At 43.4% G+C, this 27,201-nt stretch overlaps 1 protein-coding gene across 4 annotated transcripts in view; it reads right to left on the bottom strand.

Moving 5' to 3' along the window:
* khdrbs3 (KH domain containing, RNA binding, signal transduction associated 3) overlaps positions 1 to 27,201 on the bottom strand; it is a 146,330-nt gene that overhangs the window by 107,377 nt on the left and 11,752 nt on the right. For 3 of the 4 annotated variants that reach the window (XR_003411049.2, XR_003411048.2, XM_027016248.2), the window contains exon 1: positions 20,744 to 21,109. The exons of the other annotated variant lie outside the window; for it this stretch is intronic. Coding sequence is in view for 1 of the 3 variants with exons in the window: in XM_027016248.2 (XP_026872049.1) it covers positions 20,744 to 20,834 (91 nt within the window). In the remaining 2 variants the exon portion in view is untranslated. Of the gene's footprint in view, positions 1 to 20,743; positions 21,110 to 27,201 lie in introns of those variants that run through there. 4 annotated transcript variants of the gene reach the window in all.

The raw sequence follows: 27,201 nt of genomic DNA, 5'->3' as shown, positions 1-27,201 counted from the left end.
CACCTCTCCCTCTCTTACTCACCCACTCCCTCATTCACTCATTCACTCGCTCCCCCACTTCCCCCACCTCTCCCTCTTACTCACCCACTCCCTCATTCACTCATTCACTCGCTCCCCCACTCCCTCCACCTCTCCCTCTCTTACTCACCCACTCCCTCATTCACTCATTCACTCGCTCCCCCACTCCCTCCACCTCTCCCTCTCTTACTCACCCACTCCCTCATTCACTCGCTCCCCCACTCCCTCCACCTCTCCCTCTCTTACTCACCCACTCCCTCATTCACTCGCTCCCCCACTCCCTCCATCTCTCCCTCTCTTACTCACCCACTCCCTCATTCACTCATTCACTCGCTCCCCCACTCCCTCCACCTCTCCCTCTCTTACTCACCCACTCCCTCATTCACTCGCTCCCCCACTCCCTCCATCTCTCCCTCTCTTACTCACTCACTCCCTCATGCCCTCACTCTCTCATTCACTTTCTGGCTGGCTCCTAGCACCTCTTCTCTGGCTGATTTCCATCTCTATCTGGCATGAATGTGTCATCTGCTTCTCAGCTCTCAGTCTATGTGAGCATCTGACTGCAACTCTCCTTCCACACAAACACATATACAAATTATACTACCTGCTTTTCCTTACATCATCAGTGTTCCAAACAACCCTGTTATCGCTTATTCCACCGTGTGTGTGTGTGTGTGTGTGTGTGTGTGTGTGTGTGTGTGTGTGTGTGTGTGTGAGCGTGTACATGTGTTCACATGTGTTCATTTCTATCCAAAGCCCCTCCAATTCTCAGACATTTCCTGTTTCTCCTGACTCACCCCACACTATGTGCTCCTTTAATACACAAAGAGCTGTCAGTGCAAGAGCTACTTACACACACACACACACAAACACACGCGCACACACATACACACAGACTCTGCCCTATCTACCCCCATGATCTCATCTCTCTTTACATTCTCTACTTTATTATCACATCATCTCCTGTCCCAAACCCCTGAACATTGCCTGCACTGTCAGCACTGCCTGCTGTTCCACTGCAGTTCTCACACACACACACACACACACACACTCCTTTCCATTGCTAAAGCAATCTAACCTCTCCTCTCCTCCCCTTTCCTCTTTTTTTTCTCCTCTCGACTACTCCCCATCTTCCTTCTCTTCTTCTCTCATCTCCTCTCCTCACTTCTCTTTTCTTCTGAAGAGATGCCTGTAAACGAATCATTTTAAATAATAATAATCAGTCCTTTCGAGGTTTGCTGCAGTGTTCAGTGTGTTCACATGGCTGGCTTTTACCCTCACCTCCAAGAGAAAAGTACAAGTGCTCAGAGTAAAAAAGTTATAAAATATGCTATCAAGAAATAATTCTTGCAGGACTGAAAGTTTAGCTTTGTACGGCTGTGTGGGAGGCAGACGGTGGTTGCCATGCTACGGAGGAGCAGGTCATGCGCTCTTTCCTGTCTGGGGGTCCTGGCTTGGCTGTCTTCTGCTCACTAACAGCATCAGCAGTTATGCCAGCTCCGAGCCATTACCTCGCAGTGAGCACGGCTAGGACCCGTGCACCAGGGGAGAACAGTCTGCCGCAGATCCGTAGGCAGACGCAACGAGTCAGGTGGAGATGTGAGGTGTGTGTGTGTGTGTGTGTGTGTGTGTGTGTGTGTGTGGTTTCCATGGATCGCTTTTTAATGAGCTACACCGGCCAGAACCACATCAGACTTTTAACGAGCAAAAAGGTCCAATCACCCTGCCAGGCTTTAACGAGCAACAGAGTCCAGCGGTGTGACGGTGCCTGAGCAGGCCCTGTGGGTCACGCAGACTCATGGCCAAGCTTCAGGTTTCATTAGAGACAGACAGAAGACAGGGAGAGGCGGGAGACTCCTAAAAGCCAACCCGCCAGCATTCAGCTTCCCAAAGTGCTGAGCCCTTAAGGTCCTGGGCCGTAGCACATGGTGTCCTGCTGGAGCTTCCGTCACCGGCTAATGCAAACGGCCTGTTGGAAATGTCCGCTGGCTTCTCTCACCTGCACTCTCCAAGCCATCAGACGGCCACCGGTTCAGCTCCTTCATGGATGACTGCTGTCATTAACAATAAATAAGTGGGCTTTATAGCTTTATTCATATGCTAATTTTAAATAGTCGATAGTTACTGAATAATTAGCAGGTAACAGTTAACATTTCATTAAACTGATACTTAAACATTTTACATGGTATTCAAATTCATTTACCTTTCTCCCCTTTTAAATTCAGTTCAGTTCAGTAAGCTTAACTGGCATGACCATATTCAATCAGTATTGCTAAAGCAGTATTACAGCAAAATAACATGAATTAACCTTTCACTATTAAGAAAATTAATAAATCTGCTATATTTTAATCATAGTTAACATAAAAAGAACTGTAATTAGCATGAAAGAATATTTGAAGTCAAAATCAGGAGAAGAGGAAGAAATAATAAATAGTTAATTAAATACATATTCTCTCTGCTTCTCCCATTTTCTCTTTCCCATTCTCTCTCCATCTTTCGCTCTATACTTGGTTCTCATTCTCTGTCTCTCTATCCTTCTCCCTCATTCTCATTTTTCCCTCCTTGTCTCTCGCTCTCTCTCTCTCTCTGTAAGAAGTCTCTTAGCTTTCAGTTACTGATCTGCTGCTCCTACATTAAACATTTATACTGCTTCATAATATAATGCGCTGCTTCTGTACATATTTCTGTTTACACTCCCTAGTGTGTGCTTGTGCTTGTGTGTGTGTGTGTGTGTGTGTGTGTGTGTGTGTGTGTGTGTGTGTGAGAGAGAGAGCAAGACAGTATGGAGAAAGAGAAAGAGACAGTATGAGAGGGGCTGTAGTTTTCTGTAGTTTTCAGGAGTGCTAAAAACCTAAATGTACATACATTTCTCCCCAACACAAACAAACAGACTGACAAAGGAACTCATGCAAAACTGATCAAATCATCTTTTTATTATTAGAAACAATTATCCTGGACCCACACTCACAGGACACTTCATTAGAAACACCCACACCACCAAAGGCCAGAGGATGGCCAAAACAAACTGAGCATGGACTCTCAAAGGTGTTTCTGGTGAGGGATATCTGTTCATGCATGGACAATACATCCATATATGGAAACCACACATATAGCAAGGTACCCGTACTGGGTGAAATCAGGCTGTGTATAAAACAGCAGATGTGGAACCGGAGGTAGTGAGCTGTCTTGTGCTGTGGTTATATGTAATTAATGCTGCACACGAGCAACACTCAGTTTATCAGCTACAACCAGTCCCACCATAAGCTACCTTGTGTTTTTGTGCAGTTCACGCTGGGGTTAAACATCTGGTGTTTTATACACACCATTACCCTGATATGGGCCTGGTGTATGTCTGTGTATGTGTGTGTGTGTTCATTCTCACTGCCATACATTTTATCTACAAAAATATGCTTTGAACACCCAGAGGGCCATAATCAATCAAAGAGCATAATCAACTGAGCAGGGTTTACTGCATAGACTCCCCAGCCCTCTCTCGGAGGAAGGCAGGAAGAGTGAGAGCACTCTGCTGCCCTGAGTAATACAGATCATTTACTGCCCAGAGCTGAGCAATACGACACCAGGGCTGAGTAATACAGCTCATTTACTGCCCAGAGCTGAGCAATACGACACCAGGGCTGAGTAATACAGCTCATTTACTGCCCAGAGCTGAGCAATACGACACCAGGGCTGAGTAATACAGCTCATTTACTGCCCAGAGCTGAGCAATACTACACCAGGGCTGAGTAATACAGCTCATTTACTGCCCAGAGCTGAGCAATACTACACCAGGGCTGAGTAATACAGATCATTTACTGCCCAGAGCTGAGCAATACTACACCAGGGCTGAGTAATACAGCTCATTTACTGCCCATAGCTGAGCAATACTACACCAGGGCTGAGTAATACAGCTCATTTACTGCCCAGAGCTGAGCAATACGACACCAGGGCTGAGTAATACAGCTCATTTACTACCCAGAGCTGAGCAATACTACACCAGGGCTGAGTAATACAGATCATTTACTGCCCAGAGCTGAGCAATACTACACCAGGGCTGAGTAATACAGCTCATTTACTACCCAGAGCTGAGCAATACTACACCAGGGCTGAGTAATACAGATCATTTACTGCCCAGAGCTGAGCAATACTACACCAGGGCTGAGTAATACAGATCATTCACTACCCAGAGCTGAGCAATACTACACCAGGGCTGAGTAATACAGCTCATTCACTACCCAGAGTTGAGCAATACGACACCAGGGCTGAGTAATACAGCTCATTCACTACCCAGAGTTGAGCAATACGACACCAGGGCTGAGTAATACAGCTCATTCACTACCCAGAGTTGAGCAATACGACACCAGGGCTGAGTAATACAGCTCATTCACTACCCAGAGTTGAGCAATACGACACCAGGGCTGAGTAATACAGCTCATTTACTACCCAGAGTTGAGCAATACGACACCAGGGCTGAGTAATACAGCTCATTCACTACCCAGAGCTGAGCAATACTACACCAGGGCTGAGTAATACAGCTCATTTACTACCCAGAGCTGAGCAATACTACACCAGGGCTGAGTAATACAGCTCATTCACTACCCAGAGCTGAGCAATACTACACCAGGGCTGGGCAATACAGCTCATTCACTACCCAGAGCTGAGTAATACAGCTTATTTACTGCCCAGAGCTGAGCAATACTACACCAGGGCTGAGTAATACAGCTCATTTACTGCCCAGAGTTGAGGAATACTACATCAGGGCTGAGTAATACAGCTTATTTACTGCCCAGAGTTGAGGAATACTACACCAGGGCTGAGCAATACAGCTCATTTACTGCCCAGAGCTGAGCAATACTACACCAGGGCTGAGCAATACAGCTCATTTACTATCCAGAGTTGAGCAATACTACACCAGGCCTGAGTAATACAGCTCATTTACTGCCCAGAGCCGAGGAATACTACACCAGGGCTGAGTAATACAGCTCATTCACTACCCAGAGCTGAGCAATACTACACCAGGGCTGGGTAATACAGCTCATTCACTACCCAGAGCTGAGTAATACAGCTTATTTACTGCCCAGAGTTGAGGAATTCTACATCAGGGCTGAGTAATACAGCTCATTTACTGCCCAGAGCCGAGGAATACTACACCAGGGCTGAGTAATACAGCTCATTCACTACCCAGAGCTGAGCAATACTACACCAGGGCTGAGTAATACAGCTCATTTACTTCCCAGAGTTGAGGAATACTACATCAGGGCTGAGTAATACAGCTTATTTACTGCCCAGAGTTGAGGAATACTACACCAGGGCTGAGTAATACAGCTCATTTACTACCCAGAGTTGAGCAATACTACACCAGGGCTGAGTAATACAGCTCATTTACTATCCAGAGTTGAGCAATACTACACCAGGGCTGAGTAATACAGCTCATTTACTGGCCAGAGTTGAGGAATACTACATCAGGGCTGAGTAATACAGCTTATTTACTGCCCAGAGTTGAGGAATACTACACCAGGGCTGAGTAATACAGCTCATTCACTACCCAGAGCTGAGCAATACGACACCAGGGCTGAGTAATACAGCTCATTCACTATCCAGAGCTGAGCAATACTACACCAGGGCTGAGTAATACAGCTCATTTACTATCCAGAGTTGAGCAATACTACACCAGGGCTGAGTAATACAGCTCATTTACTATCCAGAGTTGAGCAATACTACACCCGGGCTGAGTAATACAGCTCATTTACTGCCCAGAGCTGAGCAATACTACACCAGGGCTGAGTAATACAGCTCATTTACTACCCAGAGTTGATGAATACTACACCAGAGCTGAGTAATACAGCTCATTTACTGCCCAGAGCTGAGCAATACTCCACCAGGTCTGAGAAATACAGCTCATTTACTACCCAGAGTTGAGCAATACTACATCAGGGCTGAGTAATACAGCTCATTCACTACCCAGAGCTGAGGAATACTACACCAGGGCTGAGTAATACAGCTCATTTACTGCCCAGAGCTGAGGAATAGAGCCTTGTAATGAACAATGACAATCAACACCTTATTGTGCTTGTTACAATCCATATATGAAGTACATTTAAAACAATTAACAGATCCAAATCATACAGTTTAAAAATGATCATATTTGAAACAAACATGAGATATAAAAATTCATGAAAGCATCATGTTGAAGAGCCTTTGAAGGGCTGTACTACAGACAGCGCTAAGCAGAGTGGGGGCAGAGGAATTTCTTCTTTTCCCTCCAAGTAGGGTAGCAGACACAGAACAAGTAGCATGTGGGTTTCTGTACGCAGCTGAAGGATCCACAGAGATCTACTGATAATGTGCTGCTCCCTGCCTAGTCAGCACTAAAGACAGGAGGGTGGTCTGTAGAAAAGGCTGAAGGCAACAACCATACCTGGGTCTTGAACCCAGATCCAACAGGTGGTAAACGGGTGCCCTGACCACCACACGCCCACGTCCCTCATAAGGGGTCCTCGCACTGGGCTTCACTGTGCCCTCACAGCAGGGGTGGGTTCATCAACCTGGGGCACGCCATCGACGGCCTTGCCACCATTCCACTTCTGACACCATGTGTGTCGATGGCTGAAAGTAGCCATCCTACACGGGATTCGCACCCAGGGCCGACAGGAGGTAAACCTGAGTGCTGACCACTGGAACAAAGAGACAAACAAACAAACAAAAAAAGCTCCCTGGCACAGCAGCCAGAGACTGAAGTTCAGTAACAGAGCTCCTTTACTACCAGAGCTAAGTAAGAGAGTTCCTTTCCTGCTCAGAGCAGAGCAATAGATCTCTCCTCCTACTCAGAGCAGAGTAATAGAGCTCTCCTCCTACTCAGAGCAGAGTAATAGAGCTCATCTCCTACTCACAGCAGAGTAATAGTGCTCCTCTCCTACTCAGAGCAGAGTAACAGAGCTCTCCTCCTACTCGGAGCAGAGTAATAGAGCTCTCCTCCTACTCAGAGCAGAGTACCAGAGCTCATCTCCTACTCACAGCAGAGTAATAGTGCTCCTCTCCTACTCAGAGCAGAGTAACAGAGCTCTCCTCCTACTCGGAGCAGAGTAATAGAGCTCTCCTCCTACTCAGAGCAGAGTACCAGAGCTCATCTCCTACTCACAGCAGAGTAATAGTGCTCCTCTCCTACTCAGAGCAGAGTAACAGAGCTCTCCTCCTACTCAGAGCAGAGTAATAGAGCTCTCCTCCTACTCAGAGCAGAGTACCAGAGCTCATCTCCTACTCACAGCAGAGTAATAGTGCTCCTCTCCTACTCAGAGCAGAGTAACAGAGCTCTCCTCCTACTCGGAGCAGAGTAACAGAGATCCTCTGCTACTTAGAGAAGAGTAATAGAGCTCCTCTTCTACTCAGACAGAGTAATACAGTTCCTCTCCTATTTTGATAGAGTAATAGAGCATTGCCTGGTCATCCAGACTGACTAATATAACAAATCATGGCTCCTCAGAGAGCAGACTCTACCAGCAGTGCAACAATCACACTGTAGAGACAAAACTGCACTTTCTCACTGAATGAGAAACATTTGATCAAATATGTCAAATTGACTACAAAACTTGAGATAATACAACCCAACTTTAAGTGTCTGTCTAATACTGACAAATTGCCCATCCTACTGGGAGAAAAGAAAGAAGGCAATGCTTTAGCTGGCCAATATATATCTGACTGGCCAACATGAGAGACAGTGAGTAGCCCACCAAAGCACCACACACACACAAACTGTATTCCCCTGACTGAAAACACCTTTATGTACTTATTATTATTATTTACATTTCTATAGCACCTTTCTCAGACTCCAGCACACTTTACAGATATCAACACACACACCAATGAGAAGCAGCAACCAATTTGGGCACAGCATACTCTCTATCAGAAAGCGCAGCCCCATGGGGGACTGCACCAGGCACAAGGAAAGGGGAGTAGATTAAGACCAGGAGAGAGCACCAGCTATCACTGCACATACATTCAGGACAATTTAGAGTATCCAATCAACCTAACCTCCAGGTTTTTTTGGGGCTGTGAGAGGAGAGTGGAGGACCCCCCCAAGGAAACCCACGCAGACAAAGGGAGAGCATGGATACTCCACCCAGAGGGGGACTCAAACCCAGGACCCTAGCGAAGAAAGGCAAACATACCTATTTTCCATTCTTTTAAGCTTTTCACTTCTTGCCTTGTCACATCTTGACTTCTTTCAAGTATTATTTCATACCAATTAAAGTTCTTTTCAAATTCTTAATTTCCTTAACTGGAAAGGTTCATTCATGTTGTTTTATTGGCAACACTGTTACTGCATATGGACATGCCAATAAAGCTTACTGAAATTAAGTGAAATGAATAGAGCTCCTCTCCTATTCAGAACAGAGTAATAGAGCTCCTCTCTTACTCAGAGGAGGGTAATAGAGCTCCCAACCTACTCGGAACAGAGTAATAGAGCTCCTCTCCTACTCAGAACATAGTAATAGAGCTCCTGTCCTACTCAGAACAGAGTAATAGAGCTCCTCTCTTACTCAGAGGATGGTAATAGAGCTCCCAACCTACTCAGAACATAGTAATAGAGCTCCCGTCCTACTCAGAGCAATAGAGCTCCTGTCCTACTCAGAGCAAGAGCTCCTCTCCTACTCAGAACATAGTAATAGACCTCTTCTCCTACTCAGAACAGAGTATTAGAGCTCCTCTCTTAATCAGAACAGAGTAATAGAACTCATCTCCTACACAGAACAGAGTAATAGAGCTCCTCTCCTACACAGAACAGAGTAATAGAGCTCCTCTCCTACACAGAACAGAGTAACAGAGCGCCTCTCCTACACAGAACAGAGTAATAGCGCTCCTCTCCTACACAGAACAGAGTAATAGCGCGCCTCTCCTACACAGAACAGAGTAATAGCGTGCCTCTCCTACACAGAACAGAGTAATAGAGCTCCTCTCCTACACAGAACAGAGTAATAGCGCTCCTCTCCTACACAGAACAGAGTAATAGCGCACCTCTTCTACACAGAACAGAGTAATAGCGCGCCTCTCCTACACAGAACAGAGTAATAGCGCGCCTCTCCTACACAGAACAGAGTAATAGAGCTCCTCTCCTACACAGAACAGAGTAATAGAGCTCCTCTCCTACACAAAACAGAGTAATAGCGCTCCTCTCCTACACAGAACAGAGTAATAGCGCACCTCTTCTACGCAGAGAGAGAGAGCAATACAGCTCCTCTCCTATTCAGAACAGAGTAATAGAGCTCCTCTCTTACTCAGAGGAGGGTAATAGAGCTCCCAACCTACTCGGAACAGAGTAATAGAGCTCCTCTCCTACTCATAGTAATAGAGCTCCTGTCCTACTCAGAACATAGTAATAGAGCTCCTGTCCTACTCAGAACATAGTAATAGAGCTCCTGTCCTACTCAGAACATAGTAATAGAGCTCCTCTCTTACTCAGAGGATGGTAATAGAGCTCCCAACCTACTCAGAACATAGTAATAGAGCTCCTGTCCTACTCAGAACAGAGTATTAGAGATCCTCTCATACTCAGAGTAATAGACCTCTTCTCCTACTCAGAACAGAGTATTAGAGCTCCTCTCTTAATCAGAACAGAGTAATAGAACTCCTCTCCTACACAGAACAGAGTAATAGAGCTCCTCTCAATCAGAACAGAGTAATAGAGCTCCTCTCCTACACAGGACAGAGTAATAGAGCTCCTCTCCTACACAGGACAGAGTAATAGCGCTCCTCTCCTACACAGAACAGAGTAATAGCGCTCCTCTCCTACACAGAACAGAGTAATAGCGCTCCTCTCCTACACAGAACAGAGTAATAGCGCTCCTCTCCTACACAGAACAGAGTAATAGCGCTCCTCTCCTACACAGAACAGAGTAATAGCGCTCCTCTCCTACACAGAACAGAGTAATAGCGCTCCTCTCCTACACAGAACAGAGTAATAGCGCTCCTCTCCTACACAGAACAGAGTAATAGCGCTCCTCTCCTACACAGGACAGAGTAATAGCGCTCCTCTCCTACACAGAACAGAGTAATAGCGCTCCTCTCCTACACAGAACAGAGTAATAGCGCTCCTCTCCTACACAGAACAGAGTAATAGCGCTCCTCTCCTACACAGAACAGAGTAATAGCGCTCCTCTCCTACACAGAACAGAGTAATAGCGCTCCTCTCCTACACAGAACAGAGTAATAGCGCTCCTCTCCTACACAGAACAGAGTAATAGCGCTCCTCTCCTACACAGGACAGAGTAATAGCGCACCTCTTCTACGCAGAGAGAGAGAGCAATACAGCTCCTGTCCTACTCAGAGCAGAGTAATAGAACTTCTTTTTTGCGCCAAATCCTCTTTTCGCCCATGGTTCTGTCATGCTGTTTATGGAAATACACGTGTATCCAAGATGCTAATTTTAGTTTCTCAAATTAAACGCAGTAGATGTAAAAGACCTAAGTAATGAGAGTGAGAGGGAGAGAGAAACAGAGCCAGCACAGAACAGCGTCACACATCACGCTGTTAGACAGGAAAAGGCTACCTCTCTTCCTCTCACCTGAGCTTCCTTGTTCTCTCACACTTTCTCATTTCTGCTCTTTCCTTCTCCCTCTCCCTTACTGTCACTCTGTCTTGCATTTTGTCATTCACATCCAATTTCTCCCTCTCACGCTGTTTGCGCTCTCTCTCTTTCTCTCTGTCTTTCTCATCACATTACTGGGTAACCTCTCTCAGTTCTCATTCTTAATGCTAAATGAAACCCCTCCCTCACGCTGGCTGCTCTTCTCACAACCACTTCACACAGTTTGGAACCCCACTCCACTTCTTACTGGTTTATCTGGAGAATGGAGACATTGGTAGGGCATAAAAAAACAATGATATTGATCATTCTTTCACGCCAAATAGAAACCATGCAATGTTCCAACTGTATTAACAGATTAATTTTTTTTTTCTAATCATTGGAACTCAAGATATTAAAGAATTATTGTTTTTGAAGCGTATTTATTCCCATTTTGAACATCACTGTCATATGCTGATCAGCATCTCAACTGGATCACTGCCAGGAAACAGGCGATAGCATTTCTCACTTATTTTGAGGCTAGAGATTGTCATTTTCAAGGATAACAATAGAGTGAGAGTCCTGGGTCTGAGTTACTCTAAACTGCAATCCACAGACAGTGAGACACAGAGCCTTCCATCTATTTCAAAGCCAGAGCAGCACCATTTAGCACAATTCGGATCAGCGCCATCTACTGGCAGTGTATAGCATCACTCTACTTACACAATTTAGCCAGGATTATAAACCAATCAGATTAGCTAGTTATCTTTTTCAGTAGCGAAAGGGATGAAGATAATGGACATTAGAGAGGGAGTGATTCAGTAAAAATATTTCACAAAAGAAGCAGAGTGCCAGACACAGAGAAAGGGAGATGTGGAGAGAGAGAGAGAGAGAGAGAGAGAGAGAGAGAGAGAGATTCAGTAAAATTTCTCTCCAAGAAGCAAAGGTTGCTAGACAGATGCACAAACAGAAAGACAGAAAGAACCGGGGAGGCAGCCAATATTCTACTGTGAATCTGACCAAGAAGAAGAATAGTTGAGTATTGGAAGGACTGGAATATCACAGAATCATTCACATAACTTACTACTACTTCCGTATCTTACTTACAAACTTACAAATCATACTCGCTGGAACTCCTTGATCAATAAACTTCATGAACTCCCTGATCAATAAACTTCATGAACTCCCTGATCAATAAACTTTAGGAACTCCTTGATCAATACACTTCATGTCTCTTTTCCGCTGATGATGTAGTATTCAGACTTGGAGCCACAGCTTTCCACAATCATCTAATTATTTGGGAGAGAACATCAAAAACCTCAGATGTTTCATATTAATTAAATCCAATGTACAAATGTCAAATATATATATATAAAAATAACAAAAATACATGCATTTTCTCCTGAATGTTTTACAGGCTTTAAATGAAAATAAAATGATTAAGGAAGTAAGGAGACTCATCTCACCAGTTCATATTTGAGAGCACTGCGACAGCTATGTAGCGAAAAACAACACCGCATAGATATTCTACCGCACACACACAAAGAGCGGGAGAGAGACAGAGGGAGAGGCAGAGAGAGAAAGGCTGGGCATAGTGAGAAGAGCAAAGCTGTGTATCTTCACACCACAAAGGTGTTTCATTTTTTTCTTCAAGCTCTGCATGTTTCTCAGCTCAGCAGCTTCCAAAGGGAATTTGGCCTCTGTCCTGACAGCGAATGTAGGCCTTTTTTGTGTGTGTGTGTGTGTGTGTGTGTGTGTGTGTGTGTGCGTGCGTGTGTGAGAGAGAGAGACACACACACACACGCGCACACACACACACACACACACACGCAAATAAAAATATCCACACAAATTAAAAATCCGAGATCACACCTTCTTCAAATGCATGCTTTATTTTAAACTCATCCTGAGAGACAGTCCAAATCTATCAGCTCTTTCACCCTAGTGCAGTAAACTCACCATGGACTGAAAAAACAGCACCACCACATGACCAGCAACTCCACCCCCATGACATGCTCCCCTCCCCATTACCAGCACAGGCCAACACCAACCAAAACCAACACCAGTTCCAAGAAACACCATCCCTAGGACCACAACCACCCCCACAGGAACAAGCTTCACCCAGGAAACCAGAATATCCTTTGGAAACTGAACTTCTCTGCACCACAGTAATGACCTGAGAACATGACCCACAATGACCTGAGAACACAACCCTCACCTGAACCAAAAGCACCCAAGAAGTACCAGCCCTTTAAGGCAGCTCCAGAATACAGGAAATACCTCACCTACAAATCAGAAATCAGCATCAAAGTCACACATTGGGCTCCTGCCAAAAAAAGCTCCAATGCTATTCTATTCTATTCTATTCTGTTCTGCTCCTTATCAACCCAAGAATCAACACATCTGTCACACTCTAAACTCCAGTGCGTGCTTCAGAGTCATGCAGGTCACAGTAGCAGAGCAGCCCCTGTTCCTACCGGGTCCGGTCTCCTGGCCGAGAGCTGAGCCGTGCACAGGCCCCAAAGGCTATCGGACCAGCCTCGCCTGACCAGCCACGGCGACCTGTTAGCAAACGCCCACACAGCTACGCGCCCTGCCGCTGGGGCAGTCCATCTGCCTGTTCTATTTCCGTAACTCATTTTCGCGCTCATACACTCTGCCACTCTTCCTTCACCGAAAGGGTGATGCTGTAGGATTTGTTTCTCTCACACTGTATACCCCCCCACCCCCACCCCCCAGAGGCAGGCCTTTATTTTTTAACCTCCATTTCAATTCCAATCTCAGCCTTCCATTTCTGTCTCCTCCTATTGCCTTTTCACTCCTTTTTGAAATTTAATTTGTTGGCAATCCTTCATAAATAACACTGCTCTCTCCACAGTGGCCACGAGTCAAACACACATACTCCACGCTCCCAAAAGCCCTGGTTCAGCCTGATAAACACAGAGGCTGGTGCTTCTTCTGTCACTCACTCACTCACTCTGTCTCCCTCCGTGCTCCTCTCTGTCTCTCTCTCACTTTGTCTGTCTCTCTTTATGCCCGTCTCTCTCTCTCTCTCTCTGTCACACACACACACACACTCTCTCTCTCTTGCATTCTCATTCTCTCTCCCGCATAATCCCCTGTTATCCTACTCTGCCTTGATACTGTCCTGCGTGCTGCATTACTCTGCTGCACTACTGAAACATTCATGTCTGCATAATTGAAGGAAGAAGAGCCACAGAGGAGGTGATATCAGGCCAGACAATGCCAACACACACACACACAGAACAAACATACAGACATAAATTATATTACATTTCTATCATTACATTACATTATATTTGTATATTACATTTTATTACAATTAATGTTCCTAAAACACATTCACACACGGATTTGCACCCTTGCTTCTACTCTATGTTTTGTTTATTAAAAATAAGTTAGTACGCCAAGCATTGTGCATGTGACTGCTATTAAGAAGCAGTGAGTGAGGATGAAACCGCTGCATGTCCGGCAGGAGAGGAGTTTGCCGTATGTGTGTGCTGCATGTGTGTATGCTGTACTCTGACCCTTCTGGAAGAGCCATGCTCCCAGCCAACTGTTCCCTGAGTACAGCAACACGCAACAACTGGTTCTAGCTAAGGAACTCCTTCTTCTCTAGTTCAGAAACTGTTAATTCACAGCACTTTTACTGCTGTCCTCTGGGACAAAGTCTTCTCTGTCCACTAGGCACATGCTAGCATAGGTAACAGGGATGATGAGGGCCACATCAAAAATGCTCGCATTTCCATATTGTTCCCGCCCCCCTACTGCATCTCATTAATTGCTACTGACATTGACTTTTTTTGGGGTGAGGGCGGCTCTTTAAGGTTCTCCGCTCTATACAAGCATGTCTTGCATTATTTAACACAGTTGTAGTGAATGGAGATGTCTGTGGATGGAGTTGTAGTGGATGGAAATCTACATTTAGAAAAAATGTAGCAGCTCCATGCAGAAAACACAACAGCAGGGAGTTATGGGTAAAGACAGGATACCAAGAGAAGGAATAAATGATCAGCTAGGCGGTTTAGAGTATAAACACTCTTTCTTGCTGTTACTCTCTTTATCTCCTTCACTTATCTCTTTCTCTCTTTCCAGGTGATACTGTTTTAACGTGCTAACAATTGGTCTTCCCCAAATTTCCCAGGACTTTACAGTCCCGAGAGGCACACGCTCATTAGTCCTGATTTGTGGCTCTCAGTCAGTCTGCGCTGTTAGAGTTTAGAGGCACGATGGGGTTTGAACTGAAACCAAAAGCCTGTGAAAGTCAGACTGCCTAGGCTGGTAAACACAGCCAAGATACCTGCACTTATTTGCCTTACACACAGATAAAGAGGATAATTCTACACAAGTCTACACCATCTGTGGGCTTCCAACTGGAGAACAAACATGGATCCTTCAATAGCATTTCAAAGCCTGACCATGAATACACGCATGCACACACACACATGCCAAAATTGTAAAGGAGGACTATAGCTATAGATATGGAATAGTTATTAGCATCTAGGCAGCCCAGAGATGATGAGTTCATCTGTCAGAAGAGTAGAATGGTGATCAAATTTTAATTAAGTAGAATGAGACCCATCTGATCAGTGTGACTGTCAGTCATTTTATTTTAAGAACCAAATAAAGTATCTATTTGGACACATGTCTGCGTGTCTTCATGCCTGAAAGACTACATTTCCCAGCCTCTCTGGTGATAGGGCATTCACTGGTAAATTCCTGTGGAACGAGCGAATGTGAATCAGAAGTTAATAGTAAAATCAATACATGCTAGCACTTCCGTTAACAAGCAGTCGTTAAAGAGGTTATGTGCGAAACAGTCTGCTTCATCTTAGATACCATTTGTGAAACATCAGTATTTATAGAATGAAACATGTGGGCATCATGCTATAAGTAAGAACCTTTAAAGTGAATTTAAGGAAATACGCAAAAACCTCACGGTGGGTTAAAGATGGATATGGCATAATGATGGATATGGCATAATATATTTTACTATTTAAAAATTATTATTTAGAATTATTTAGAATATTACAGCTGTTGTTGCTAACAACAACAACAACAACAACAATAATAATAATGATGATGATGATGACGATGACGTTAAGGAAGAAGTAGTTGTTATATGGTTATATTTTTATGGTGTCAATAACCTTCAGTTATACTGAAAAATGAACATGAATATTCAGACTATTCTTTTTTTTTTATCTTTGCCTTATTGTCAATCAAATTTTTGTATGTTTGCTTGTATGTGTGTGTGCATGCATGCCTGTCACACAGTTAGCCTCTGAACAGGTCCACTTGCAGGCCTGAGCTGACTCTCTACAGGGGAAAGTTCCAGTCTGATCACAAAGCTGAGGCTCCGAACAGCCTCCACCCGCTCCCCCTGTCTGTCGGCCAAACCCAGCGGCACAGATGTGCCTCCGTTCAGAGCTCACACCGGTGCACAAGAAGCACCAAGCATGGGGCCAAAATAAATTGAAACAGTGGCACACGCACGCACACGCACGCACGCACGCACACACGCACGCACACTGCTAGTTTGAAAAGCCATGTATAATGGTCTCCATCAAACCCCCCAACTCCCCGTTCTCTCTGTGTTCCTTCTTTGGTAAGCTGCCAGGGTCTCATTCTGATGCCTGAAGGGTGGGGGAGCCTTGTGGAGAAGAAGCCTGGACAACCTCCAACCACAACACAACTCCCTGAACACAGCAGTGTTCTGCACCCTGCCTACCTCTCATACACTACCATCCTCTACTGCGCATGCTGGGAAACATAAAGCGCTCGAAGCACTGGAAAATTACACTGAACGGGGTTTCTGTTCACAGCCTTTAACACAATGATTGTTGATGGGTTCTCTTTTCTTCTTTTCTCACTTCTCTCACTACCCTCTTCCCTGTCTCTTCTCTCTCCCTCTCTCACTCGCTCTCTCTCATTCTCAATCTCTCTCTCTCAATCTCTCCCTCTATCTCTCCTCCTGTGCTCAGCGGCTTGACCTGAGTAGAGAGAGGTCTAACTGCAGTGTAAATAAGCTGTGGAAACCCACTGAGAATTTTGCAGTCTGAACAGAAGTGTGAGCAGAGAAGACCGCTAACACCTTCCAGTGCGCAAAGCCACAAACAAGGATGTTCATTTCAGTCCCGCATGGACGTACAAAGGCCTGCACTCGGCACGAATGCACTCGCATGCACGTAGGCATAAAATTACCATGCAAAAAATTCAAGCTAGCATGCAGCATTGTATACATGTACAATGCTATTTCAAAATCTGCACAAAAAATTATTTCATTTAGTTAACGATTCTACTATAGCCATGGACCAGGCTAGCAGTCAGCACTGCTCAATGGTTTCCTAATTACTGATCCATTTTATTTAATTCCATAGAGAGTCATTACCTCAAACATCTAGTTAGATGCCTAGTAATGAAGATAAAGCACTAAGAAGAAAATCCTTTTGACTTTCAGACTTTTACACTACAGTAAAGGGATATAAGTTTAAGTAGTGCAGCGTGTACCACAGATTACTTTGTGATCTATTTTAACTGTGCGATATTGTGCGATAATGTGTTTGAGAGACAGAAAAGCAATTACTATGTACTGTAGCACTGAAGGCTTCTGAATTAGACTGCATAACAAACAGCAGAAAATAGACCTGTTGATAGACCGATCATTTACTTAAACAACAACAACAACAACAACAAAAACATCTAACATAAATGTATTAGTCGGATGAAAATGTCCTGCAAAGCCTCTCCTCTTTTGCTCATCATTCAAGAGTGGGTTCTGACATGTAGGTCTCTAGATGCACATATGTAGAGTCTCACATGCAGGTCTAAGAAGATTCACACATGTAGGTCTGTGTTGATTCATACATGCAGATCTATGTAGAGTCACACATGTAAGTCCATGTAAATTCACACACGCAATGCACTACACCACAAGGGCAGCGCAGTCTGCATCAAGACCACAAATTAAGGCTGCAGGCTGCATGAAACCACACATACAGCTGCAGAGGAGGTGTCTGTCTTGAATAAGAGGAACCTCACATGAAAAATTAGAGCCCAAAAAGCCTGGCGATGGCTGAGGGTTCCTGCTCCGGGAGAGGAAGGAGCGACAGCACTACTGGTTTACTGCTTCTAGGACTCCCACACATCTGCTGCAGTTCGTTAAGGGTGAGATCATTAGCTGATGATTGGAGAATGCAGGAGGAGTGCACCTGGAGAGTACAGGGGAGTGAATTCTCCAGGACAGGAATTCAACAGCACTGTTTTAAAGCACTGCTAGAACACCAAGAGTCAGCTGCCAAAATAACTACACTGCATTTATGCTCGAGAGTCATATCAGTTTTAACTAGTACTGCATTTTACATTAGACAATTTGAGAAAGTATTACAGAAATCTGTGTCTGGGTCCTTAATGAGCAAGTCGAAAAATCTCCCTGAGAAGAAACTGAGAAGAAAGACGGGAGGCAAGAATCCAAGCCCATCTTCCTGTGGAAGAAAGGGTTTCTACACCACAGAAGTATACATCAATACATCACCACCCTAAATGTCACTAACCACAGGGTGCAGAGTGTTACACACAACTAAATGAAAACAACAGAACAATCAAGCAAAGAAGCAGCAGGCAAAATACACAAAGCAGGCAAAATATAGCTAAATGATAAAATATAGCAGAACTGCTCAGATTGCTGTCCAGTGGAGATTTGTTCATCAGTGTGTGGCCTTTTGTTTAATATTTGTGTATGTATGTGTGTGTGTGTGTGTGTGTGTGTGTGTGTGGGTTCAGCACTCTTTTCTGATCCTCTGCCAAATGAATAATTAACTTAAGCATTCTGTGAACAAGTTATATTAAACAGTATCACTACCCCACTGCGATGTAGAAAAGATAAGACCGTTTTGATTTTCTTAGATTTGGCAGCCAAGCAGCCGATTGTCCGTCGACCGCAGCAACCCGGCACTCGTTGCTGCAAAGAAGCCACTTGGAGACAGTTGCTAATGGCTTCCAAATTGCCTAATTCGTGAATTCAAGAAAAGCTCTCATTCAAATTCAAGAGTGTCTGTCTGCACATGTGCACTGTGTCTGTATGAGAGCAGGAAGTGTCAGCGGGCAAGTTCAAACTCACACACTTTTTCTGACCAATCTGCACAGTCCCCTCATTATTTCTTTATACTCATTCTCTCTATCTCTCCCTCTGTCTATTTCTCTTTTGTTAAAACTCTCTGTCCCCAAGAAGGACCATTCCATTTCTTAAGGCAAGAATAGTGATAAGATAGAAAGTGTGTGCGCGTGTGTGTGCGCGGCACGCGAGTCAGCGTGTGCGTGTTCATGTGTGTGTGCGCATGTGCGTTATCTCTGTCGCCACGCCAGCTCTTTCTCCATTCCGCTATCTGACACAGCCACATTTCTAATGGCTGTTGTGCTCCTACTCTCCTCCCTCCAATCAGTCCTCTCATGCCTGCACACACACAGTTACAGGCAGGTGAAATCTGGGTATCCTCTCAACTCCCTTACAGAGAGAGCGGGCTAGAGGAAGGAACAGAGCTTCTAAACTATTACCAATGAGTCTTCTCTCATGCTCACTGCACTTCAGTTAGGTTCAGGTATGCAAATTGACCTATTATACACATCGACTAGAACAACATTGCAGATATATTTAGCATACTATCTTAATTTCACAATTCTCTGTTGCCAAAAATTGCTCTTGAATTAAATGAATACAACTTAAGTAAGACCTGAGACAAAAATAATGGCCAAACCAATAAAATAATGAAAACTGAGAACAGAATATCTAAACTTATATAATACACTAAAATCCATGCACAGACCATTACAGAAAGAGTTTCTTATATATCCTCGACATCAGGGCAAAATGGACAACGTTTCAATCTCCAAAAACGTACTGTTGCCCCCGAGCAAAAGCGCACATAAGATATTCAACCAGAGTGGAACATCCTGTTGCATAACTGGAGCTTTTGACAGAAAAACGGCACGTTTGAGTCTCCAGCTGTTCCAGAATAACTAATGCCCCAGTAGACTGATTATAAAGAGGCCTTATTTGTAGCCGTGGTCCCTCCGGCGTGGGCGGTTTTTTTTTTTTTTTCGGGGGGGGGGGGGTAATTAAAGGTATAGATTATAAGGGCAAAGTTAGCAATAATGTTTAAAACACATCCATAAGCATGGCCATAGCTTTGGATGCGTCAGGTGTATCGTGTTACTTGTAAAAGTGTGTTGTTACTGTGCCATATGCTATTTGCGTGCACAGATCGTAAGCCTACACTGAGGGCGCATTGTTGAGATATTTTGCTCCCGATGCAGGCGTGCGTCCTGCGCGTCTGAACACAGGGAACACCTGTCAACGCGTCCATTTCACAGGCGTTCGGAAGAAACCTTTCGGCTTGCTCGCTCGAAAGACAAATCTTTCACAGGCGCTGTTCGCACCAAGGGCACTCCCGACGACGAGGGGCGCGACTAACGGCATCCGCCAAAGTCGGACAGCTTCAAAGAAAGAATCGAATCGGCGCGCCCGTTTTACGAACGGATTCATTAGCACGGATCTTCAAATCACTGTCTACAAACATACCTTCCGCCCAAACCGAGTTAAAGACAAGACTGCTCCGTTCTTAAAGTGTGAGCCTTCTCGTTCCTCTTGAACGAGGCATTGAAGACGTTGCCGTTAAAATGTACCATCTATCAGCCTTGTGAATCCAGGTCGGTTAAGGTTACATTTCGCAAAAACTAGGCTAAAGCAAATGTGAAGAGTCCACGCCATATGTGCTTGAAGGACGAAAAAAAGCTTCTACATATTTCTATATGTGTGTGGATTATATAAATTCCTGTCAAAAAGTGAAAAATCTACTTTCAAAAAGAGTGAACTGCTTAATGTTTCCGCGTCTCTCTCTCTCTCTCTCTCTCTCTCTCTCTCTCTCTCTCTCTCTCTCTCTCTCTCTCTCTCCCCCGCTTGCACCGTGATCTAAAGCTGAGCACTTTATTAATCTAAATATTGCATAGACTATAATATGGTCTGTTATTAAAACAAAGAAGGAACAGAGGCGACAACTCGGCTCGTGACTCCCGTTCCCAAATGTTCTCCGGAGAAAAAACATTATAAATTTATACGGGCCACAGAGTTCAGATGCAGAGGACGGGACTTACCCTGGTCTAGAAGCCGCAAGGAGTGTTGAAAAGACGGGTCGAGAGAATCCTTCTCCGCCATCAATTCCGGTAAGTACTTTTCGTTATCCATCTCGCCTTTTGGGTCCACGCGCAAGCGTTTCAATAGGCGATGGGTTTACAGATAAACAGACTGACGTACTGCACCCGCTTCACAAAAGAAATATTTTAAAAAGAAAGAAATGTGCAGGCTATAATCTCGCAGGAACAAATAATCCTACAACATAACCGAGAGTATGTTATAGTTTAGCCAGAAATGAAAAATTTCCCCGCGTTCCTCCGACGAAGCTGCTTTATCCCATCCGGCAGAGAGATTCGCCGGTGTGCCCGTAACTCGCGTGCCTTCTAGCCAGACTACCACCTTTTTAATGTAAACAACAGCTTTGAAGCTCCCCCTGTTGTATCCACTAGCAACGAGCGAACCTCCCAAAACCTTCGCTGATTGGTCGTCGTTGCAGCCGCTAGCTGAGATACCAAATATTTAATTGTCAATCATTCACGAAGGGAGGAGCTGTTTTCTATCCCTGCATGGCGCTGCGAGTGGTTAGCAATCTGTTGACAACAGGAGTTGATGTAATGATAGAATCAGTTCAGGTGTTTAGCCAGATGGTAGAAAATATGTTTAACGGGTAGACGTATAGCTATAAGCAGTTTTATTTAACGGTATTTTATAGAAATGCAATCTTATTGTACCAAAAGTAATAAGCTACTTTAACTTGTGGACAGTGAAGTACCCAAGGTTGCCAGAGAAACGGACAGTGGCTTCATAAGTTTTATATATATATATATATATATATATATATATATATATATATATATGATTATATATATATATATATATATATATGATTATATATATGTGTGTGTGTGTGTGTGTATGTATATATATATATATATATATATATATATATATATATATATGATTATATATATATATATATATATATGTGTGTGTGTGTGTATGTATATATATATATATATATATATATATGATTATATATATATATATATGATTAGATATGTGTGTGTGTGTGTATATATATATATATATATATATATATATATATATATATATATATGATTATATATGTGTGTGTATATATATATAAATATATATGATATGATATGATTATATGTGTGTGTGTATATATATATATGATTATATATGTGTGTGTATGTATGTGTATATATATATATATATATATATATATATATGATTATATATGTGTGTGTGTGTGTGTATATATATAAATATATATGATATGATATGATTATATGTGTGTGTGTTTATATATGAACAAGGTGACTTTAGGTGAGTTTAGGTGAGTTTAGTTGGAAAAGCTCATAATCCACCCAGCCCCAGGGGAAAGAATGCAAGCATGAGGTTAACGTTGTGTCTGGAGGTTCAGTCATGACATTAGTTACACAAAGCCTATGTCAAAGCCATCAAACCATGGCCCTGCCATCAGCCTTAATGGCTGTTCGGGACTTCACACCTGGCTGCTGGCGACATGTGTTCTCATTCCAGGACTGCCCAGCAGCGCACATGCAACTGAAATGTCCCAAACCCAAAGTGGAGAATTTTGTCATTCTTGTTGTTTTAGAGAGGGACATAATTCATCGTACACTTGACCATTGTACATTAAAGCTGTAACATTTATGCAGATTGAAAGGCATCACTATCATCTTGGGCCAAGACCTCTGCACTTCTCTTGCTTATCAGGATGAAATGAAACAGAGCGGCAGCATGTAGACTGTGGCTGAGCCCTGACTAGGCCTGCCAAATCAACCATGTGCTCTAGAAGAAAATCATGCTGATGAAGGCAAAAAGGACCCTGATTTAACTCTTGGGGACAGTGATTGTGATGTGACTCCAGGAGAAAATGTCTCTGCTCTGACTCCCAATGCACAAGTTTTTGCTTATTAATCCTTTTGAAATGGACTGTTTTGGTTGGAGAGGACTCAAGTTGCTTTCCATAAAGACTAAAGCCTGAGATAAAATCCATTCAACAAATACTGGGTCAAAGTGCCCTTTTACTAAAGCAGAAGACTACAGGAGAGAAGAAAAGAGGAGAGAAGAGCTTCTAAAATTATTCTGTTTCAAAGCAATTCTTCCAGCTATAGAGCAAATTGAATATACTGCCATAAAAAAATATGTGGGGAATTTTTATTCTATAGCTTACAAACAGCAACAATGTAAACACAGCAATTAGAATATTAATTGCTTATTATAACAACGTTGCCTTGGATGTTACCTATGTGTAAATGGGGCTGCTGAAGTTGAAGGCTTCAATCGTGTTAGTCTTATAAACTGCTGTGCCAGTTCCAGTGACTCCATGATAGTGCCTCTGAGCCATGATTTGCTGTTTTCTAGAATCATCAGTTCTTGTGACCCAGAGTTCTGTCTATAAATTTGAGTGGGACAAAGTGACTTCAGTGCCTTCCGTCACTGTTCAGGAAATAGAGTGGTAGGACCACTGCTGCTCTAAAATGACAGAATTTTGTTCATTTAAAAAAATGCCACATGGGAAGATATACACCAATCAGCCACAGGTAAAATTAACAGCACCTGAGTATCAGGTTTATTTCAGTGGCACCTGTCAAGGAGTGGGATATATTAGGCAGCAAGTGAACAATCAGTTCTTGAAGTTTATGTGTTAGAAGCAGGAAAATGTTCAAGCATAAGTATACGAGCAACTTTGACAAGGGCCAACTTGTGACGGCTAGACGACTGGGTCAGAGCATCTCCAAAACAGCAGGTCTTGTGGGGTGTTCCCAGTATACAGTGGTTAGTACCTACCAAAAGTGATCCAAGTATGTTCAACCTGTGAACTGGTGACAGAGTCATAGGTTCACTCATGCAGAGGAGGAAAGCCTAACCCATCTTATCTAATCCCACAGACGAGCTACTGTAGCACAGATTGCTGAAAAGGTTCATGCTGACTAAGATAGAAAGGTGTCAGAACACCCTGTTGTATACGACAGTAGGATATTCTTTGTTGTGTTTATACTATGTTTTCAGTTCAGCATCTATCTATCTATCTATCTATCTATCTATCTATCTATCTATCTATCTATCTATCTATCTATCTATCTATCTATCTATCTATCTATCTATCTATCTATCTATCTATCTATCTATCTATCTATCTATCTATCTCTGTCTGTGTGTTCGTCATTTGAGGAGGATGTGATTATGGAAGTTTTTTCTTGGTGGTCACAGAAGGCTTAACGCTAAGGAGCAGCTTTTGCATAACATCTGTGCTCTGCTGAGAGAAGCCTGCTTACGAGCCCACGGCCTGCGCAGAAAAAAAAAGGCGCACATCATGAGTGCCATTTCGTACATCATCAGAGCCTAATGCCGAGGTGAACCATCGTTTGTTCAGCACTGCCTGAGGCGATCGATAAAATGTTTATTTATAGGCGTCTGTGGGTTGGGGAGTTTAACACTTGGAACGGCTGAAGTTGACTTCGCAATGCTAAGGAGAACTTTGCTAGGGGTGGTTATGCCATGTTGAAGTGAACCCAGGGCCCCAGGAAGAGAGCCTGGGGAGGGGTATATCAGAAGGAAGCAGCACCGAGAAGCAGAGCATCATTATCTTTCTGAATTCAAACAGGAATCGACAGACTTCGCACCACCACATGGAGTAGCTGCAGGTGAACATGGTATGAAAGCTTCCTGTTACAGCCATCGCAGCCTGTCACCTACTTTACATTTTAATGTTTTCTTTGGTTGGTTGGTTGTTCCTGGCTTTTTACAAGGCCTTTGAGTTGTTGCTTTCAATGCAACACTGAAGCATGTAGGCCAGTGACTCTCACAGCTTGACTCCTGCCAATTTCTTAGACATTATAACGCTTTTGGAACATAGTACCACTCTACCTACTGCACTTTTACAAATAAGTATAAATTAGTTAAACAACCAACCGATAGAATAGAATAGAACAGAATAGAATAGAATATAAATACATTATTGTCTGTTTACCTAAAGTGTTAATCTTCCTTTTGTCACTGGCACAAAAATACAAACATTAAAGTTGTAAATAAGTAGTTTGTCATTATGGCGATAAACACTAGTATGAATGAAGATATGATATCCATTTTACATACAGATTACACCACAATAGATAGTTAATTTAAGCAGTGACTTATTTAGTATGCGTACAGCAAGTGGAATAAAATATTTTTTATATTCTTTTTTTTCTGGCCATGGGAACTTTCAACCTTTGGCTTGAATGAGGCATCTGAAACACTGAATAAAGTGGATGAGTGGGAGCACACAGAAAAAAAATGTTTTGCTTTTTACTCTGTAAATTTAAGAAACATGAGTTCTGCTGGTTAATTGTCTTATTGGCCTGATTTACAGCTTGTGACAGTTTATTTTTCTGCTTGGCTGAAAGATTTCCATACCATGATGCAATATTAAAAGTCAGTACACTCTCAATCTCTATATGCCATGGTCAGGGTGTTCTTAATAGTGTTGAAGCTTCTTAACTTCCTCAGAAGATCCAGGCTTGCTTTCTTACAGATGTGATCCACATTGTCCTAGTAGGTATACTTCTTACCCATTTCTGTCCCCAGATATTTGACGTTAATGTCCTGCTCTCTTCCTGACCCTTATGCTGACTGGCTTTTCCGCAGTGCCAGAGCTGTTCCCTTTCTCCTATACACAACTCTTTTGTTGGTTTTTGACATTAAGATCTAAGACACTGTCATCATGCCAGGAGACAAAACCATTGATGCATTCATAGTAAGAAGAGCCTTCCACATCTTGCTGGCAGGAAATAAGGGTCTTATCACCTGCATATTTGATAAGGGAGAGATCACTGCTGTTGCAGTGCAAAAGAGTCAAGACAACCTCTAGGTACTCCAGTATTCAGGACAAGGAAGTCTGATGTAAAAAGAAAATAAAATAATAAATAAGAATATTATTAAATGATAATATTATAGATGTATAAATAAAATGGATAAAATAGGAAGTGAGATTTGTGAAATAAGTGATTCACATTTTTTTATGTAAGACATACTGGTAGATTCCATGTGTCAGCACTCAGGGCTCCCTAACATTTGTTTACAACATTTTTTTACAAATGTTTTCAGCATAAAGACAATAAGTGCTTACAAACCTGCTTAAACTGTAACTCTTCTGGGACGCCATCATGATCATGCTGGAATTCCATAGTCTTCCTTTTGCTTATGCAGGACTTATTTATAGAGATGCCATTTGTGTCTCTTCAGCCACTGAGGCACCATCCTCCAGCAATGCCATTGCTATCGGATGCATAGCATCCTCCTGGTCCACAGTTGCCATAGGCACCCTGCATCCGAGGACCATGAGTGAACAGGGGGTCAAGAAGGAAAGGTGAGTTTGGAGTGGGCAGTTCATTTGCAGGTGATGATGCCAAGGTTTGTCTGTTCTGCCAAGCCAGCCTCTGTGTGTGTGTGTATCTACACATTTCTGTGTGTGTTTGTGTTTTGATGTGTTGATGTTCAGCGTCTATGTGTGTGCGAGCATGTGCGTATATGTGTGTGTGCATGTGTGTGTGTGTGTGTGTGTGTGTGTGTGCATGTGTGTGTGTGGTATGTGTAGACTGGTATTATTGTAACAGAGTGTGGCTGAAACTACAGCTGAGGGAGGGTACCTGTGTTGTGCTGCTGCTGAGCACTTCCTCATTTAATGCCTGTCTCATAAATATGTTGTTAATTACAGCAGGCTAGGGAGACGGAGAGCACCCGGGAGAAACACACTCTCCACTGCCTTCACCAGGCTAATGGAGATATCCACTTCCTCTGCCTGCTCCTTACTTTGTGTGTGTGCGTGTGTGTGTGTATACCACCTTCTAGGGCAGCAAATTAAACATCTTCAACTTGCTAGTTTTGGCTTTTTAATATACATATATGATTCACATCTTAATATATTAATAACAATGAGACAATTTGCGATAAATTGAAAATTGCAAAGTTTTACTGAGACCAGCAGTCAGACTCCAGGCATAAGAGTTCAAAGAAACCACGTCACATGACAATAAGGTGTTAACTAAGGTTATTGCAAGACTATACTAATCGATACTAGGTGGGGTGTAGTGTTTATGGTCTGTTTTGACCAACATGGGAATATGAGCAAGGCACATAGCTCAAGGCAATGCTGTAGCAGACGTGCCTCATGCTGGGCTCTTCCTCACACTGGGGATGTACCTCACACTGTCTACCTTGCACTAGGCTCTACATCACACTGGGCTCTACATCATGCTGTCTACTTCACATTGCGCTCTACCTCACACTGTCTACCTCTCAATGGGCTCTACCTCATGCTGTCTACCTTGCACTGGACTCTACCTCCCAGTGGACTCTACCTTATGCTGTCTACTTTGCACTGAGCTCTACCGCATGCTGTTTACCTCACACTGGGCTCTACCTCACACTGGGCTCTACCTCACACTGG

This window comes from Electrophorus electricus, chromosome 2 (assembly GCF_013358815.1).
Source record: "Electrophorus electricus isolate fEleEle1 chromosome 2, fEleEle1.pri, whole genome shotgun sequence".
Lineage (NCBI taxonomy): Eukaryota > Metazoa > Chordata > Actinopteri > Gymnotiformes > Gymnotidae > Electrophorus > Electrophorus electricus.
This window is presented reverse-complemented; position numbering and strand designations above follow the sequence as displayed.